The sequence below is a fragment of the Hyla sarda genome, chromosome 13 (genome assembly GCF_029499605.1).
Source record: "Hyla sarda isolate aHylSar1 chromosome 13, aHylSar1.hap1, whole genome shotgun sequence".
NCBI classification, from domain to species: Eukaryota; Metazoa; Chordata; class Amphibia; order Anura; family Hylidae; genus Hyla; species Hyla sarda.
The window spans coordinates 45723658-45739445 of NC_079201.1; the positions used below are offsets into that span (position 1 = coordinate 45723658).

At 43.5% G+C, this 15788-nt stretch overlaps 1 protein-coding gene across 1 annotated transcript in view; it reads left to right on the forward strand.

Annotated features, from left to right (window-relative positions):
* LOC130297299 (polycystin-1-like) overlaps nucleotides 1-15788 on the forward strand; it is a 396912-nt gene that overhangs the window by 265812 nt on the left and 115312 nt on the right. The window contains exons 33-36 of the mRNA XM_056549607.1: nucleotides 2014-2224; nucleotides 3458-3581; nucleotides 10916-11041; nucleotides 11160-11224. Of these exons, the coding sequence (XP_056405582.1) occupies nucleotides 2014-2224; nucleotides 3458-3581; nucleotides 10916-11041; nucleotides 11160-11224 (526 nt within the window). The remainder of the gene's footprint in view (nucleotides 1-2013; nucleotides 2225-3457; nucleotides 3582-10915; nucleotides 11042-11159; nucleotides 11225-15788) is intronic.

A 15788-nucleotide genomic window follows, 5' to 3' on the forward strand; every position in this document is an offset into this window, starting at 1 on the left:
CCATCACTGTCACCGCGTCCCTGGGGTGTCCACGCCACTCCGGACTGTCTCTGCTGCTTGGGATCGTCGCTCTTCATCGACGTCATCACGTCCAATCACGTATTGGATGACGGGATGGTGTGAACGGCAACGTAATGACGACGAAGGAGAGCGGCAGGCGATTGATCGTTACCGAACCACACGTGGCACCTTTTTTTTTTTAACAAGAGAATATGTGGCACCTTAAACGGCTATCCGGTGGTAGCTGAAGCAGTCTGCGCTGCCGGATGGCCGTTTATGCGATGATCCCGACATATAAAAGGATTGTATGTTGATGCTGCCTTCAACTTGCAATGGCCTCTGAGAGGCCATTGAATGTTGAAATTATCGTATGTCGGGGCCATCGCAGGTCAGGGGGTCACTGTACATCATAAACAAGTTTGGTAATCACCGCGTGCGGAATTGTTAGAGCTATTGAAATATAGAATGCTTATCCTGAACATCAGAAATGTGTTTTTTTTAATCACGTTGTTTCCAAGAAAAAATTTAGTACAAAGTGATCAAAAAGTTAATTTTAAAGTGTACCTGTCATTATCAAAAACTTTTTATATAATGTAGATAATACCATTATATGTATATTTGTAATATACATTGGTTAAAAAAATATGTATATTTTTGTCCCTGCAGCTATTGCCTATGTGTCTCTATGAGGAGTCCAAATACAGGAAGTGAGGGCAGGACAAGCAGGGCTCTGTACACTGAGGACAAACAGGACTTTGTGCAGTGAGGCTCTGTGAAATGCTACGGGCTCACACATGAGAATGATTGACAATCCAGGAGCCTGGACGGAGCCCTCCTTTTCCTATCCTCACTTCCTGTATTTGGACTCCTCATAGAGACTCACAGACAATAGCTGCAGGGATAGCACTTTTTACCCAAAAAATATACACATTTTTTAAACCAATGTATATTACAAATATACATATCATAGTATTATCTACATTATATAAAAAGTTTTTGTTGACGACAGGTACACTTTAAAGTAAATGTCCCCATTAGAAGCGTCCGGGTCTGGGAGCTGTTCAGTTCCAAGCCGTATCACCCCCTTCTTCCCACCCCGAACTTTAGGCCCCAGGTAGTGCCTGAATAGTAGGCCAGAATAACATTTTTATGGAAAGCATTTTATTCAAAAGCATTTTATTGTGTAACATCTGCACTACAACAAATTTGCCCTGTCTGAGCAAGCCTTTCCATTATACTTTTTGTTTAGAAATACTAATATTTAAAATCCACCCTTGAATTTTAGTATTCTCGTAATCCCAACCATTTCATCACTAAAAGAATACAGTGGTCCCTCAGGTTACAATATTAATTGATTGCAGGATTACCATTGTATCTTGAAACCATTGTATGTTGAGACCATTTATCTATGGAAACCTGGAAATAGGTTCTAAAGCCCCCAAAATGTCATCCAAAAATAGGAAAAAGTGAGGATTAAAGAAAAATGGAGATAACTATTACAGATATAAAGGTAAAAAAAGAGCTGCTGAAAGCTGTAAATTATTGTCTATGTACTGAACAGGAGCTTCTTCAGGATCCTTTACAGTACACTTAATGTCCCAAAAAAGTTAAATGGTGCCACCCTCAACTGGTTTCCAAAGAAGCAGCTAACCCTGGCACAGGTAAAGAATAGTACAGATCATGTAGTACCTCCCTGTACTGAAGGGAGGCGCTACCAGACAGCCAGTCAGTGCATGCACCTGAGTAATCCAGGTGTTTCAACAGTAAAAAAGCCCACTCTGATTGGTCAGTTCTTCCAGCTATTGACAGGTTTTGCAGATCTTGACTGTCCGTAGCAATGAAAGTTGAGTCTGGTTTCAAGTTAGAATGGGCCGGAAAAGTCTGTTGTATATTGAAAATATTGTATGCTGAGGCCATTGAAAGTTGAGGGACTGCAGTAATCATATATCACAGATATTGCTCATTCTAAGCCATATGAACATATGTAAAAGTTGTACTATTACTTTTTCTCAGGTCCTCAAGAACTCTCCAGTTTTTCCCAAGTCTTTCCAGCTCAACTAGCTCTTGGCCTGACAGACTGGCACCTTTGGTTGTCGGTGTGGTGGAGACCAGCACGAAGCCGCTTTACACGAATCCAGAGAGTAACTTGCTGTGCACTGACATTTCATCTTTACATGGCAGCTTGCTCTCTGTGGTATGGAGCCACTGGAGTTCAAGGAGAAAGGTCTGTGCTAATCTATTTACCACATACTTTGTTGTGTGGTTGTGTCAGACTAAGGCTAGAATTCCACTAAGGTTTTTTGTGCAAAAAACGCACAAAAATAAAAATGCATATTCTGCTGCCCAGTGTTTTTTTCTGTGAAAAAACATTGTAGCCAGATGTTAGCTGCAAGCCAATAGGGAACTGAAAAATGCCACATCCACTTGGCATTTTTCAGTTTGGCTTTTTTTTTTTTTTTTTTTAAATCTTTTTGCTTTTTTTGGGCTCAGTGGGCGATTTCCAAAAAGGACCTTATGTTGAAACTATGGATTTTTTGGGGGAAAATCTCCATTTTTTTTTTCCTATAGAAGTCTATTTCCGGCTGAGAGTTCTGATTGGCCAGACGGTACCGGCTAATCAGGGCTTCCGGCGGCAAATATAAATCTGTGATGTGAGTACTATTCATATCACTGGACAAAGTATACAGCAGGGGAGCAAAGTGGTGCGGTGTGTCATCCGCTTCTCAATATTATAAGTTAGGATCGCAACAGGTCTCAGGAGTGAGACCCAATGCGATCTGTCCCTTAGCACCAGTACTACTGCTCCCAGCATGTAACAGACTCTGTTCCATGATGGAAGTAGTAAGAGTACCGCATCAATGAGGGACATATAGTTGCTTTAGGAATTACACATTACATTGTATTTAGTTGTATTAATAAAATGGGCAAAATACATTATTAATAGAAAAATTTAAATAAAATTAGAACAAAAAATATTACTTTTAAAAACACATGGGCCCCTTATCCAGGTCCCTGTTTGCTCAGGTACATCGTTTCCTGATTCAGAATTAAAAAAAAAATTATAAAATACATTTTTCCCTACAATTTCTGCCATCCCTGCTGCATCTTTTTTTTTTTTTCGTACTCAACAAAATTGATAAAAAAAATGCCCGCAGAGAAACTGCCAAAGGAGCCAAAAATACAATTTCCACACAAAGGTAAGCAAGTCAGAAAAAAAATGCAAAAATGTGTCAGTTTTGAAGGAGTTTTTTTTTTCTGTTATTTTTTAACCAAAAAAAAACCTCAGTGGAATTCTAGCCTTAAAATGATCTGATAGAAATATTTAAACTTTTCCCATTCACATGAAGAAACAACCTATGGACAAGGACTGCCCTATTTCTGAGGGAAAGAACCTTTTGATTTTGTCCAACTGCCCTAAATTATACGTTTACAGAACTTATATTTTATTGTATTTCAGCTTGCCTCTAGGATTCCAGTCTCTGGTTACTTGGCAAAGTGTTTGTATTGGGATCCTTACATCAGTTATGGCCCTTCCAGTGCAGCTTCTGTTCTCATTCTTTTTCAGAGAAACACGTAGCCTGGTAAGCAAAATCCTTGTATTAAAGGGTACCTTTCATCAAAAAAACTTTTGATATGTGTAAAGGCTAACAAGTTAGCCTGTATTTGTGGGAGGAGCTGGAAGGACCCATAAGAGCCCGTGGCCGGATACCAGTGTGCGCCGCGGGTTCTTTGCTTCCCCTGATCAGCTGACTTGCCGTAGTCAGCTGACCGGAAGTTGACACGCAGCAGTTCGGCGCAAGTTCAGGTAAGCGGTCGGGGCTGAGCGGGGTCTTGTTGTTGCTTCCACTACGGAGGTGAGCCGTAGATGGAAGGGATCCCCGGTCAGCCCGACCCTAGGTTGATTTAATTTCAGCCCGCTCGGGCCATGCTACAATGTGGGGCGCTCGTTCATGCAGGCTCGGTCACGCTACGGTCCCGGTGTCAGTGCTGGCACAGGCATGACACTCGGGCTTTTCAGTGGGCAGCAGCACCGGCTCAGAGGGCAGTGCCGGCTCGGCCACGCTACACAGCACAGACACGGGGCTGTACCATTACAAGTTGTTGCAGGGGGTTATTTTACTAGGGGGACAGGACCGGGTTGTTGTTTTAAATGTCAGCGTTGCTTGGCCACGCTACACAGCGCTGACACTAGGCAGGCTGATTAGTTGCGCTGCATGCGGGGGGAGCAATGCCGGATTCATTTCACAGTTATATTTACAGGGGTCAGCGCCGGACTGGCCACGCTACGTAACGCTAAATACGGGGGGGGTAGGTTAGCAAGTCATTACCACAGGTCAGGTTATAGGGGGACTGGGTCGGTTATCTATTCAAATGCATATTCACAGGAGACCGCGCTGGCTCAGCTCAGCAAGGCTGGCTCAGGTTACGCTACTACAAAATACACACAGTGAAGGGTATCACTGTCACTAACCATGTACAGGGGGCAGTACTGGCCCAGGTCGCATTATTTAAGAGATCAGTCGTGACTGACTCTGGTTACGCAATAACTACTGAACACGTTTCTTCAGTTATATTATCCATATACCTGATCACATTGCTCGACCCAGCCACAGCCTGTCAATGTTATGTGCAGAGGCTTCACTAACACGATCAAGTTGCAGCTTGTCCACGAGCGGCAGGTTGGCTGAGTGATTCATTTATTATCCCGAGTCTTTTGCAGCCACAGTACGGTCTCAGGGTTAAGCATTCTGCATAATTTGGGTTACATACACATTTCTTTATCGTATAGTTATTGGTTCAGGTTGCCACCGTCGGTGTGAGTATATATATATATAAGTGTTTGTGTATGTATATATACGTGTATGTGTGTATATAGTCGGCAATGGATGGTCCAGGTTGGCTTTAGATGTTATGTTTATGTTGGCAACTGTTTCACAGTCATGGTGGTTGTGTGGTCATTAGGTCCTCATATATTCATCTTTAGTTACAGCTTGAAATTGTGAGTATTCATCATATTTACGTCACGTGCTGTTCGGTCATCTTGCAATACGGATGGTATGTAGCGTCATGGGTTATAGCCAGTAGCGCAATAGTAGTTTTTCAAGTCATGGCCATACTTAGGTACGATAGATTATGTGGCATAGGGAAGCTTACGAGGTTATTAGCTCAGTCGAAGCAAGATAGAATATATAATGAATCACATCGCGCAGCATTGTCACAAGCGATCGGTTCCCACAGTTAAAGATATGCAACTACATGCGCTTTGTCAGAAGGATAACCAATATTGTTGCAATTAGTGTGTATATGATCAGTTACGAATTATTCCTTTTTAGGTCCGGGGTAAAATTGGTCGGTCTTTTGAGTCATCTGCCAGTCTTCAGTAGCTATCACCGTATGAGCAGGAATCAACCAGGTATAGTGCATTGTTAGTTAGTGTTCACGTGGTGACAGGTTGTCATGTAATAGGATGTTTTTGATAATTTAGATTATCTTCACGACTTTGTTCGGGCTGGACGTAGTTAGACTAGGCATATTCCTCACGACAAGGAGACTCTCTACATCTGGGTAGGTGAAAAAAAAAAAAAAAAAACTGCTTCAGCACAGGTAGGAGGTAATAACTTGGTGTATTTGATTTCAGTTAGTCGCACAGGGGTGTCATCAGTGAACATTCGCTGTCGTGCAGTAATCCTCAAGTTTCGGTCGTTTCTGGGTACGTGTTCAGCTACTTGTTAGGGGCACCGTTAGTTCAGTCGAATGTTGTGGATGTAAATGGTGAATAATTATAATAAGGTTATTGTTCAGCTTTAGGTGGTGTGATTCGTCATCAGTTCGGGTAAGGTATCCTTTTGTTTATCCTAGATAGTCGCCTCATGAACCCGACACGCCTTTGGGTTGCGACTATCTCGTGGATTCGGTGCACTATTAATCACGGTAGTCGTCACATGTCCAGGACATAGGGTGCAATTCTGGTACAGGTCATGGGTAGATGATTCACTTTTCACGGTTACTACACAGGGTACGTTACCCATCTCAGCTGTTTTCTGGTGGTATCCATTATGTCTTCAGATAAGTTATCGTTGTAGTTATGGTTACAGTCGGCAGGTGAGTAAAGTTCAGGAAGGAATATTGGTTGGTGACAGTCACGCTATTGTACATTCACTGCAGCTAGCTAGAGTAAGTTGAGTCTCATTGTGCTGGGGGGGTTTTTTGGGGTTCTTTTTCAGAATGTCGCATGTCTCAGACATAGAGGAGTCAGCCTCTCTCGTGGACAATCCAGCCAGGTCTTCAGATCGGGGTAGTGTGATGTCATACAGGACCTGGACCATCCCCAAGATTATGGCTGAATTGGCCAAGAAAGGAATCCCCTTTTCTGCGACAGCCAGAAAAGCGGAACTTTACCGGCTATTGGTGTCAGACACAGCGAGTAATTCCAACGAAGTAGTGTCCATGGATACACTACACACGTCGATTACTCAGTTACATACACTTATTAATAATATGGCTACTAATATGTCTGACATGCAAAGTAGAGTGGAGGCTTTAGAAAACAGGGATGTCACTCCAACCACTCCTTCCGCAGGGTCTGCACCACCAGTGGCACTCATACCGTCGGTCATGCCACCACCTCCGGTACCGCAAGCTAGTCAATCAGGTACGGTGTCCACGGTGCCCAATATAGCTCCAGCACATTTCATCCCTGCACACATTAAGAGTGATATTCTAGAAGGGAAAGACGTGAATTTAGCTTCATTATTGATAGCCACGCATGATGTTGCCGAAAACAAGACTATAGCCTGCGGTGACGTTTCGGTAGTACTGAAATCAAAAGATGCTAGGCTTAATAGGAAGCTGACTTTGTCTGAATTTATCATGGCCTTCAGTATATACAGGGATGTTATATGCACAGTCAAACCGCACAGGAGAGAAGAACTAGACCAGTACCTGTACAAGCTAACAGAATTTTACCATAAGTATGGCGGTTATCATTTCTATGATTATCACAAATCATTTGCAGCGAAAGCAGCAGCAGCACTCAGTCAGTTTAATTACGTTGTCAACTGGGCTACTGTTGATACAGAGATATACTGCAACCATTTCGCGGGTCTTAAGGCAGCGGTATGCGCTAGGTGTCAGTCCAGCACACATGTTACTGAGTGGTGCAATTTAGTTAGTTCAGGATCTGCAGACAATCAGCCAAGCACGTCAGGGGCCAACCAGCCGAGAAGCCAGAAGGTGTCCGGGCTGGTTGATAAGCTGGGACGTCCTATTCGTTACCTGGGTAAATCGCAAGTATGCAACAACTACAATTACACCTCGTGCAACTATGGGCAATGCAGGTTGCTGCACATATGCACAATCTGTTTCAGGGCTCATCCGAAAACAGCTTGTACCCAGAAAAACGAAAAGGCGTGACTAAGCGTGGTCAATTTAAAATTCTTGAACCTGTTCTTGGCAGATCATCCTGATCAGCGTTTTGTTGAGTTTTTGGTTAACGGTTTCCTCAGTGGGTTTCACACAGGTTTAGTGTCTCTTCCCGAGGTCACACATGAGTGCAGGAATCTACTGTCGGCATTGGCAGATCCATGCACAGTATCTTCCCTTGTCCAAGTCGAGTTGGAGAAGGGTTTCATTATTGGACCATTCCGGCAACCTCCGTTTGACATCTGGAGAGTGAACCCTATTGGTTTAGTCACCGGGAAGTTCTCCAATAAAAAGAGATTGATTTACGATTTGTCCGCCCCATATTCTTCGCATATACCTAGTCTTAACTCTCTCGTACCAGCAGAAGAGTTTTCCTTAAAATATGCCTCCATCGACAGTGCCATCGCCATTATCCTTAGTGAGGGGCAGGGAGCGTGGCTTAGCAAAGCTGATATTTCCGATGCATTCAAGCTCCTGCCCATACTTCCTCAACTGTGGAAATGGCATGGCATTAAGTGGTTGGACAGGTATTATTTTGCTACCAAATTGACATTCGGAGCTAGGAGTAGCCCGTGGCTGTTTAACAAGTTTGCCGATGCTCTACATTGGATTCTGGAAAATAGATTTTCATCCCATCATGTCATCCATTATCTTGATGACTTTTTGCTTATCGAGCCTCCTCATAAGACGCCTAGGGACTTAGCAATCCTGTTGGCAGCTTTTGAGCAACTAGCGGTACCTGTGGCACCCAATAAAGTAGAGGGCCCTACACAAGTTATCACTTTTCTTGGAGTTGTGCTCGATTCACAAAAAATGGAGGCAAGATTACCAGCAGACAAGTTACAGAGAGTCAGAGAAGCAATTGTCAAGCTAAAAAACAGTCCTCATATACTCAAAGTCGAGCTACAATCAATTCTAGGTACGTTGAATTTTGCGATGCGCATAATTCCACAAGGTCGCACGTTTATTTCCAGGTTGCTTGAACTTCTTCCCACGGCCCCTGAACAAAACAGCATCATTCAGCTAAATCAGCAAGCGGTAGCCGATTTGAGGATGTGGGAACTGTTTTTTCTTAACTGGAATGGGATTTCCTTCTTCATCCCTGAAATTTCGGATCAATCCCCCATAGTGTTTTCAGATGCGTCCGCCATCTTGGGTTATGCTGCTATTTGGGGTAAGAGATGGCTGGCGAGTCCGTGGCCTCCCGAAGTAGGCCAGATGCCTGGTTTCCAGCGTAATTCTGCCCTGTTCGAATTATACCCTATAATAGCAGCAGCCCAGGTTTGGGGTCGTTACTGGGAGAAGTCTACTGTACTCTTTGTATCAGATAATGCAGCTATAGTGGAAGTACTCATGAAGGGTAGGTCCAGAAGCCCCCACATCATGTCCTTCGCTAGGAAACTAGTATGGTTATCATTGTATCATAAATTCAATTTCTCCTGTGCGCACATAAATGGTGTTGAAAACATAGCAGCCGATGCTCTTTCTAGAAGGAACTTTTCGCTTTTTTCACAGGTAATGCCAGAAGCAGAGCCAGAAGGGGCCCAGATCCCGCCGTGGCATTCACTGATCCTAGACTAGTAAAGCATTGGCTGACAGCTAAACAGCTTGTGGTTAATTCTTTATCTCCTAATACTCAGAAGATTTATGATGCTGCATGGAAAGTGTTTCAGAGATTCTGTCTAGATTTTCCAGAAGGAGATGTGAAATCTGTAGAATTTATTCTAGCTTTTATCGGGTTTTGCCATACTAATTTACAGTTAGCACACAATACAATAAAACTATATTTATCAGGAATCCACCATTACTTTTCCTTGACTGAGCCTGACAGAGACTCTGTGTTTTCATCCCGCATGGTCAAAGCAGCGCTGAAAGGCATTGCTAAAACAGAGCCACCCAAAGTAGCCGTCAGGCAGCCGATTTCAGGAGAGCTGTTCCGGCAGCTTTCGGATGCATTAGATGGTGCCCCATTCGGTCAGCATGACAGTCACGTCGTAAAGGCGGCTATGTATCTTGGATACTATGGTTTTCTCAGACCAGGAGAGTTCACCAGTAGTAACAGTCGCAGCTTGTTTCTTAAGGTGGGTCAATTAGAACGCAAGTCAGATTATTTTGAGTTGTTGTTGAACAGCACTAAGACTACGTTACCGGGGCATGTAGTAGCCATTCGGTATTTCGCCACGACTCATAAGTGGTGTCCAGTTAAAGTATTGGATTCATTATTGGCCCTAGGTCATTACAGTCAGCCTGATGCTCCTCTATTATTGTTTAAAAATTCCCCATTAACGACTTCAGTGTTCATAAAACATTTACGCATTCTGGTTAGGTCCGTAGGTGGTGATCCGGCTGCGATTTCTGGTCATTCATTTCGTATTGGTGCTGCCACTGCCGCGTCACGCAATGGGGTACCTGCGCACATTATAAAGAAGTTAGGTCGCTGGAAATCTGGCAGTTTCACGCGTTACATTCCTAATCCTCGCAGAGAAATGGCGGAGGCATTCCAGTCTCTAGTGATGTGAACTGTGATTGTTAATAAAGAGTTTTGGTTATATTAATGAGTTTTGCCCTCTTTTATACAGGTGTACTCTGCACGCAGCAGTAATGGCACACATCAGACTGCATAGTTAGATACGAGGTGGTTAGGTAGGATAAGAATAGGTAGGGACGTTCGTCTCACGATAAGATCCGACCACAAGTGTAAAGGCTAACAAGTTAGCCTGTATTTGTGGGAGGAGCTGGAAGGACCCATAAGAGCCCGTGGCCGGATACCAGTGTGCGCCGCGGGTTCTTTGCTCCCACCCACCCTCCCTATATATTTATATTTACATCTATTTCTCTTATAGGGTATGCCCTCTTTTATACAGGTGTACTCTGCACGCAGCAGTAATGGCACACATCAGACTGCATAGTTAGATACGAGGTGGTTAGGTAGGATAAGAATAGGTAGGGACGTTCGTCTCACGATAAGATCCGACCACAAATTATAGATTAATGTATGCAGAATAACTTTCCAATAGCATGTTATTAAAAAATATGTTTCTTTCTATTTCATTTTCCACTTTGAAAAAATGACCACTAGGGGTCTCCCTACCAGTCCTTTTTCTTTTATAGATTTCAGACTCATGCAGGAGTCCTAAATCTCAGACTGCAGCCGGAACACAGACAAACTCACCACTGCTCACTGCCACTGGGATTTTTTCTGTGTCCTGGCTGCAGTCTGAGATTTTGGACTCGTGCATGAGTCTGAAATCTATAAAAAGGACTAGTAGGGAGACCCCTAGTGGTCATTTTTTCAAAGTGGAAAATTAAATAGAAAGAAGCATATTTTTTAATAACATGCCATTGGAAAGTTATTATGCATACATTAATCTATAATATATCAAAAGTTTTTTTTGATGAAAGGTACCCTTTAAAGGTATAATGTAACCTGATTATTTGTTTATACGTAGTTTGCTTTGGTTCTTTAACAGTTGTAAAAACAAACATGTTTTAGGTATTTGTAGAAGATTCAGTTACCTCTGCTTCCACCACAGAAGAGGAAATACATATGGATTCACCGTCAATATTATCCATTCCTGGAAGAGCTGATTTTTTGACAGACAGCAGTTCTGTCAGCCACGTGAGTGACAGCTATCTACAAGAGACTGTATATACATAAATACACATAATGCATGTACTGTATATATCAATGTTTATTAGGAATTGTTCTAATTCATTTCAAAAATCTTTCCTTTTAGAGGTCTGTAACAAGCAGTAAATTTACCTTTGACCTTGGCAAGGTTGAATTGTGGCATTTAGAGAGGTGAGGATTGGTTTGTATTAGATTACTGACTAATGGCATGATAAATATCTATTTATATGCAAGGCTGTCTTTGGACTTAACGCTGCATTCATATCTTTTGTGCTCATGCCCCCTACATGTGAGTCACACTTAATGCAGCCAATAACAAACAATTAGACAATTAGCATGGAATCTGTGTGGCACTGGTTTTAAGTCTGCATTCTCAAGTTATGCTGCAAATTTTAAATATGTAGGAATGTGGTGTCCTTCAGCGGAGTCACCTTTTGGCTACACTGAACACTCTTAGGGTGGCTGTTGCTTGTTAAAGTCTCTTGCTCTATCTCAGGTTTATATCTTAGATAGAGATTAAGCACCCTGCAGTGCTCCTTAGAAAAGATAAATACTTAGTGGTTCTGTACTGTGCTAAATAAATAAAAACTATACTGATACAGACAAAAAAAAAAAAACAATTGTGAGGAACATGTGTGTGTGTATATATATATATATATATATATATATATATTTATACAGGGCTCAAGTCCTTTTCTCCACAGCTGGAACACCGTTCCCATTAGTAGAAGTCCTGCGAGACCAGCCCTTGACTGATAGAGTACTTGCACTTTTTTTTCCCAGGACTTCACCCCTGAATACATAGCAAGATAGCACAAAATGGATCCTTACTTGGAGTGATGCAGTTCCTTATTGTGCTATTGGAAGTGTACAGGCTGTGACCTAGTCTATTTCTCTGCCTGCACCTATCTCCTGCATATTACTTGTTGGTTGTGCTGCTTCTTTTGTGGACTTGACTATATAGAAAGATAAATAAACAGACAATGTGTTTCAAGGGGGGGGGGGGGCACTCCCTTCTTACATGAAAATATATTTTCATGTAAAAGACTTTTACTCAGGTGCTAGAGCCCACAGCACAGTCACGCCCCTAACCACACCATAAGCCACACCCCTATCCACGCCCTTAAACATGCCCCTAACCACATCAAGTCTCCTTCTGTAATATTCTCCCACTACTGTACAGAACACACTGCACAAACACTTCATTCATGGTTTATGGAGCATTACCTCTCCGTACACAATGCATGGAGCATAGTCTACTCTCTTCATTTCCGGGGACATTACCTCTCCATTCTGGTGATCGGTGGGTGTTCCAGCAATCAGACCCCACCAATCTTCTAGTTATCCCCTATCTGGTAGATAGGGGATCACTGTACATTTTGGGAATGCCTCTAAGAGTAATAATGTTGTCTGCCTGTCACCTGAGGTTAGGAGAACGTCAAATATATTGACAAACTGACAAGCAGCATCATTACCACCATAGACCATATACAGTGTAATATATATATTAACAAATTTGTTTTTAAATAGAAGCCAGCAAAAATAATTAGGAGCCAGGATTACTTTTGATTGACACACCTCACCACAGCGTAACATTATGCAATGTCATATGACATCTTATCAGATCGTTTTGCTTCTTACAACTGGTGGTCAGCAGCTATGATGGCTGTTGGGGCATTAATGCCATTAAAAATATTGCCCTAACAGTCGTTGTATCCGCTGACCGCCACTTGCAAGGATAAGCTTTAAGTAACAGCAGTGCACTGGTAAAGTATCATGGGGGTTATAGTACTAATAGCATGACTAACACATATAGCACTAGTATTGTATAACATCAGACTACTACGATCACCCCATTATACTATACTGGTGCAATATGTGTCAGTCATTCCATTACTACTATCATCTTCATCATGGTATACCAGTGCTATAGGTATCAGTCATACTGCTACTAGTAGTATGACTGATACATAGAGCAGTGGCATAGCATGATGGGGGTGATAGTAGTAATAATATGACTGACAGTAATATATAGATATGGTATCTGGCGTGACTGATAAGTAGAGCACATTGCTGACACCAGTCAGTCCCTGTGTTCGGATTGTATCATGCTCCGCTCTACAGCTGGTCCCAAACAGGGAGAGGGAAAGACTTGTCAGGACATTACAGGGGCCGACGGCAGGTTCGAACTGGGAACAAAAATAAGCCAGGCATTTTAGAATAAGTAGCCCATTTTTTTGGGTGGGGGTTCGACTGCTTGATCACCTCGGTTCAAGTTGCTCTCCAGCTGTTGTAAATCTACAATTCTCATTATGCCTGAAGAGCCTCAGGCATTATGGGAGTTGTAGTTTTGTAACAGCTGGAGAGACACATATTGTGGTACCCATCATAACTGCAGAATTTACAAGTGACTACAGCTCTAATGGGATAATCAGGGGAATACACAATTATATCAGTGACTACAGCTCTGGTGGATACAGTCAGGAGAGTACACAGTGATATCAGTGTCTACAGCTCTGATAGGATAGTCAGGAGAATACACAATAATATCAGTGACTACAGCTCTAATGGATACAGTCAGGAGAATACACAATGATATCCGTGACTATAGCTCTAATGGGACAGTCAGGAGAATACACAATGATATCAGTGACTACAGCTCTGATGGGACAGTCAGGAGAATACACAATGATATCAGTGACCTAAGTAATGTCTTCTCTGTTGTTGTTGCTGCTTTTCTTCTCTCCTTCTTCATGTCCAGGCACCAGGACATTTTCCAGCTTCATCTTCCCCTGCAGAGCCTGATGCCCGGACATTATTGTTAATTTGTTAACAGATCCTTATTCTCTGTGTGAAGACAATAATTATTATAACCCTGACAGTACCCAGGCTTACAGGACATCCTGAAGCAGGCCAGGAAGGTGTGTGGCCATTTCAGGCATTCTTACACGGCAATGGCGCAAAGCGTAAAGCACCGAATAGTACGATAGGCAGTTCCTGGGTACAGTGTCTCTGAGTTTGTGTTCCAGGGCATCCAACAGACCCTGTGCAAAGGGGCACTGTCAAAACACATGCAAAGATGTTTCCTCCACGAAGGGGCACTGAGGGCAGTCCCGGGTTCTGCACAGGTTGCGGGCATGCATGAACGACCTGAGAGACAATCCTCCCTTAATGGCCATCCATGACAAGTGCTTATGTCCATTGGTAAGCCACTTTGAAGCCACATGAGTCCAAACAGTCTCTGCCGTGGCGGTAGGGAGCCCCGGAACTAGCTCCAACAAGTCTTTAGCTCAGATGAGCTTGTAGATTGTCTTTGGCTTCCACAGGTCCGGTTTCAGACCCTCCAGCTGGTGCTCCCTCACAAACCGGACAACATCCCCATAGAACCAGGGAATGTTCCAGTTGTAAGGAATGGAGCTGTCCCACCTGTCCCAGCCCAGCTGTCTCCAGAGGGCCATGAGGAACAAGCGAGACATGGACCTGCCCGCTGAGCCAGTCTTTTCAACCAGAGTTTGCTGCACGCTGACACATGCAAAGGAGGCCCTCAGCAGAGTGGGGATATCGGGGATTCCTTTCCCATCCTTGCGGGGCTCCTTATACATCACAGTCCTCTTGACTCTGTCCATTTTACCCCAGATGAAGCGAAACACGGTCCGGGTGATGGCCCTGCAAACGGTGGCAAAGGGGGGCCATTTCCGAAAAATAGGTCCGAAGCGGAGGATCCGCATCAGGCACCAAATATAGTGCCACTCAACGGAATCAAAAGCCTTATAGGTATCCAGGCTGACCACGTAACCAGGGGAGACACTCTCCTCCGCTGCGGAGATGTTGAGCTGAAGTCTCAGCACAGGCCAGCACAGAGGGGGTTAATAGAGCAGCAGCACGATCAACTGTCAGCACCGCTCAGGTTCCAGCAAGTCCTGCCACCAGGACACTTCCTCAGCACGAGAACCCCACCGTCCCAGCAGCTGAAGGAGCGGGGGTTGCCCTGGAGACCTACACTACCTGATCGATACAACATCATACCTCCTGATGTTTTAAAGCACGTCATTCCAAACAATTTAGGATTGTTAGGTGATTTATGCCCTTTATGGATTAAAACCAGACTCTGCATCAACTATGTAATTTTCCTTGGGAGTTTTGCCATGGATGCCTCTCCGGCACGCCACAGTCCAGGTGTTAGTCCCCTTGAAACAACTTTCCATCACTATTGTGGCCAGAAAGAGTCCCTGTGGGTTTTAAAATTCGCCTGCCTATTGAAGTCTATGGCAGTTCGCCTGGTTCGCACGTTCACGAACATTTGTGGAAATTTGCGTTCGCCGCTCGCAAACGGAAAATTTTATGTTCGCGACATCACTACTAGTGGGGTACCACAGGGGTCCGTCTTGGTTCCTGTTCTATTTAATATATTTATTACTGACCTTGTAGAGGGGTTGAATAGTAAAGTAGCAATCTTTGCAGATGATACTAAACTCTGTAAAGCGGTAAACACTACAGAGGACAGTGCACTGTTACAAATGGATCTGGATAGGTTGGAGGTTTGGGCTGGGGAGTGGCAGATGAGGTTAAACACTGATAAATGTAAGGTAATGCACATGGGAAAGAAAAATCCGGGCTAGGATTATGTAATAAATGGGAGCACACTTGGGACGACAGACATGGAAAAGGATTTAGGAGTCTTAATAGTAAATTTAGCTGTAGTGACCAGTGTCAGGCAGCTGCTGCCAAGGCAAAT